This window comes from Bombina bombina, chromosome 7 (assembly GCF_027579735.1).
Source record: "Bombina bombina isolate aBomBom1 chromosome 7, aBomBom1.pri, whole genome shotgun sequence".
NCBI lineage: Eukaryota > Metazoa > Chordata > Amphibia > Anura > Bombinatoridae > Bombina > Bombina bombina.
This window is the reverse complement of record NC_069505.1, coordinates 630,548,554-630,550,006: the sequence shown is the minus strand read 5'-3', so window position 1 is coordinate 630,550,006 and position 1,453 is coordinate 630,548,554. Positions and strand designations below refer to the sequence as shown.

Genomic DNA, 1,453 nt, shown 5'->3' with positions numbered 1-1,453 from the left:
CCACCAGGCCCCACCCTTTTGCAGGTAATTTTTGTTTAATTGCACTTTTTTTTTTCCTGTTCCTCTTTTTTTGGCTTTTTTTACTCCTTTTAACACCTCTTGGCTATATGATAAACTGAGGTATGAGTGAGGTGGGTGGGGTATTTATAGTCTTTGATGTTTGGGAAACTGCCTCCTCCTGGTAGGAATGTATATCCCATCAATTACAAGCTTGTGGACTCTCGCCACCATGAAATAAATTTATTTTTCAGTTAAGTTCTTGCATAAATTATGTTTTTAAGGACCTTATTGTGTGTGTAGAATATTAACTCTAATATTTGTTTCTGTTGCATTTTGGGAAGTGTGACAAGAAAATGTCTTTTCAAGGTTTCCAAACTGTTGTGAAAGGGGAAGCTTCTGAGACAGATGATGAAGAGGAATTGTATGTGTCCTCTGTTCCATCAAGTTCATTTTCTAGCCTGTGTGGTGTGAAAGTCCAAGGAGAAGCATCAGAGACAGATGATGATGAGGACCCTGCTGAGAAGATAAAGCCACCACCTCGTACTATACCCAAGGACCTCCCACCTCTGGTGGTCATGAGAGACATTGGTGAAGATTCTCCAGTTGGATTAGAAGAGAAGCCTACAGTTAATATTAGGCAACAAGGTCGCTACAGTTCACTGCTGCAGCAGAAACTTCTAGAGAGCAATGCCCGACTCTATCATGATGTCAACAACGCCATCAGACAAGTTTATCACACGGCTACCAGTGAAATACGGACCTTGACCAGTCAGCTCAGCAACTCCCAAACTGGCATCATCAATGCATCTCACAGTATCAGGCTCGCTCTTGAGGACTTGAAAGGGGTTTTGGAAAAAATTGACATTATTACTACCTGCAATTTGCTTCCAGATATTCAGATTTAAAGGGATATGAAACCCAAAATGTTATTTTGTGATTCAGACAGAGCATACAATTTAAACAAAAGTTTCCAATTACTTCTATTCTAAAATGTGCCTCGTTTCCATGATATCTTGTGTTAAAGGGACAGTCAACACCAGAATGTGTCTGTTATATTAATATACCTTTTACCTCTGTTATTACCTTGTATCTAAGCCTCTGCAGAGTGCCCCTTATCTCAGTTATATTAATATACATTTTACCTCTGTGATTGCCTTGTATCTAAGCCTCTGCAGACTGACCCTTATCTCAGTTATATTAATATACTTTTTACCTCTGTTATTACCTTGTATCTAAGCCTCTGCAGACTGACCCTTATCTCAGTTATATTAATATACTTTTTACCTCTGTGATTACCTTGTATCTAAGCCTCTGCAGACTGCTCCTTATCTCAGTTATATTAATGTTTTACCTCTGTGATTACCTTGTATCTAAGCCTCTGCTGACTGCCCCTTATCTCAGTTATATTAATATACTTTTTACCTCTGTGATTATCTTGTATCTAAGCCTCTGC

General features: G+C 38.8%; 1 protein-coding gene across 1 annotated transcript; it reads left to right on the top strand.

The window, feature by feature from the left end:
- Nucleotides 1–346: 346 nt before the first annotated feature.
- LOC128636164 (biogenesis of lysosome-related organelles complex 1 subunit 3-like) lies at nt 347–940 on the top strand. The gene has a single exon (XM_053689212.1). The coding sequence runs from the start codon at nt 354–356 to the stop codon at nt 903–905; it is 552 nt and encodes a 183-aa protein (XP_053545187.1). The 5' UTR covers nt 347–353; the 3' UTR covers nt 906–940.
- The last annotated feature ends 513 nt before the right edge of the window (nt 941–1,453 follow it).